Source organism: Triticum aestivum, chromosome 5B, assembly GCF_018294505.1.
Source record: "Triticum aestivum cultivar Chinese Spring chromosome 5B, IWGSC CS RefSeq v2.1, whole genome shotgun sequence".
Classification (NCBI taxonomy): domain Eukaryota; kingdom Viridiplantae; phylum Streptophyta; class Magnoliopsida; order Poales; family Poaceae; genus Triticum; species Triticum aestivum.
The window spans coordinates 642,530,610-642,533,081 of NC_057807.1; the positions used below are offsets into that span (position 1 = coordinate 642,530,610).

The 2,472-nt window shown below is 51.1% G+C and overlaps 1 protein-coding gene across 1 annotated transcript; it reads left to right on the forward strand.

Moving 5' to 3' along the window:
* Positions 1 to 678: 678 nt before the first annotated feature.
* Positions 679 to 2,226, forward strand: LOC123117345 (polygalacturonase-like). Its single transcript, XM_044538112.1, has one exon. The coding sequence runs from the start codon at positions 784 to 786 to the stop codon at positions 2,041 to 2,043; it is 1,260 nt and encodes a 419-aa protein (XP_044394047.1). The 5' UTR covers positions 679 to 783; the 3' UTR covers positions 2,044 to 2,226.
* Positions 2,227 to 2,472: the final 246 nt, after the last annotated feature.

A 2,472-nucleotide genomic window follows, 5' to 3' on the forward strand; every position in this document is an offset into this window, starting at 1 on the left:
GGACTGGTACCAGTCGTCCATGTAACGGTACATGCATGCACGGACCGAACGGCTTGGATCAGTTATCAGGTAGGCGCCGCTGGCCTAGTCCAGATCGAGAAAAGCTTGTCCGTCGCTTAATCATGGCTCCATTGCATACGTACGTCGGTGCGTGCAAGCGACGTGTCAGTCTCCTGCTGACGGCAACCGCTTTGCACCAGCAGGGACGGCGCTACTAGCCCTTCCATTATTATTAAGCGGCTGCCTTTTCGTGTTTTCGAAGGAGTCATGTTAGTGTTAGTGCCGATCATCAAAACTAGAGAAGGCCAATGATGATTGCGGTGCCATTGAAGAACCAAGACCCGTGCACGTCTGCATGCGCATGCTCGCATAGAGACGTACAAACACGTCTGCATGGCCATGGAGTTGGATTTTTGTCGTGAGAAACATGCATGCACATGCAACAATGCCTGCTCTCGCTCCTGTTTCTCCTGCACGTACGTATGCATGGTGATGTATGCAATGTACGTTCGGTACAGGAGCTAGCTAGCTCGCCTGCATTGCGCACACGACCAAACCACTCACCGAACTGCATGCCCAACTTCAGAGCCTCTAGCCTTGCCTCTCTCCATCACAAGCCAACACCGCATCTATAAATACGCATCGCCAGCACCGCTTCGTCTTCACCCGTCCGTTACTCAAACAACTCTTCTTCTCCCATCAAACACATAGAAAGTCGTCACTACGCCTTCATCTATCCATCCAGCACACTCATACTTCGACTCCTTTGAGATCTCTCCCAAAATGGCGTCCACCACCACGAGGCTCGTCTGTGCTCCACTCCTGATGCTGCTCCTGCTCTCTGTGTCCACGGCCAACTCAGTTCAAGACACCGGCAGCTCACTCAGAAGCTCCACCCAGAAGAATGTGTTCATCCTCGACAACTACGGCGCCCGTGGTGACGGGAAGCACGACGACACGCAGGCGCTGGCCAAGGCGTGGAGCGCGGCGTGTTCCTCGTCCCGGCCGGCCGTGCTGCTCGTCCCCAAGGGCAAGACCTACCTGCTCAACTCCATCACCCTCTCTGGTCCGTGCAGATCCAGCATTGTCTTCAAGGTGAAGGGCACGCTCATCGCTCCTCCGAGCATGTCAGCGTGGAGCGAGAACGACAGGAGGCGCTGGATCTTCCTCCAGCGCATCACCGGCCTCACCGTCAATGGTGGCGGGACCATCAACGGCAACGGTGAGATCTGGTGGAAGAACTCGTGCAAGACCAACAAGGCTCTGCCGTGCAAGGGGGCTCCCACGGCCCTGACGTTTCACCTCTGCACTAATCTAAAGGTGGAGAACCTGAAACTTGTAAACAGTCAGCAAATCCATGTGTCGGTTCAGGACTGCAGCAACGTGCACTTGGCCCGCCTGTCCATCACGGCGCCTGGCACCAGCCCCAACACCGACGGCATCCACATCACCCACAGCAAATATGTGCAGGTCAGAGATTGTCTCGTCAAGACCGGCGATGACTGCATATCCATCGAGAATGGAACTCACAATCTTCATGTCACAAAAGTTATTTGTGGCCCGGGACATGGCATCAGCATTGGAAGCTTAGGTGATGGTAACTCCAGAGCCGAGGTATCCCATATTTACATTGATACCGTACGATTGTATGGCACGACCAACGGAGCCCGGATCAAGACATGGCAGGGAGGGAGTGGATATGCTAAGGATATCGTGTTCCAGAACATGATCATGGATAATGTGCAAAATCCAATTATCATTGACCAAAATTACTGCGACTCCGCCAAGCCATGCAGGAGCCAGAATTCAGCGGTAGAGGTACGTGATGTGGCGTTCAAGAATATTCGAGGGACAACCATTTCCAAGGATGCCATCAAGCTGAGTTGTAGCAAGGATCTCCCTTGTTCTGGCATTGCCTTAGAGAACATCGACCTTAAATTGGAGGGTGGCAAGGGTGACACCGAGAGTACTTGCCAGAACGCGAAATGGAGGAAGTCAGGAAATGTTATTCCACTACCATGCAAAGGAAAGATTAAGTTGTAGTGGAAATGAGCTAGTTTAGCATGTATAATGTACAATATAAACCTTCTATGGAAAATTCATTAATGAATCCTACTTTTGCATACATCGTTGTAGTTCCTTTTGGGGGTCTTTGCAAAGAATATGAAATGTGTTACCGGTCGGTGTTTTCTTTTTGAAATGAACAATTAATGGTTAACACTTTTAGCTTCAAATGCTCATTGACAATTAACTTTCAATCACGTAGTAAAGTCAATTCTTCATATAGAGTTTGGGCTTTTATATTTACATCTAGGAAGAGTAAACGTTTTGCAAAGCTATTATGATGTTTTGAATGAGGCGTTGTGCCAGCGAACCAGTGGTGGGCCAGAAGCCAGCTGGAGAGACGTGCAGGCCCAGGAGGCAGCCTCGCCTTCCGGCTCGGCTAGCTGGGCCAGAATGGGCCTAGAACGC

What these genes read in the sequence shown, in the direction of transcription:
- LOC123117345 (XM_044538112.1), top strand. Translation starts at nt 784, where the DNA reads ATGGCGTCCACCACCACGAGGCTCGTCTGTGCTCCACTCCTGATGCTG.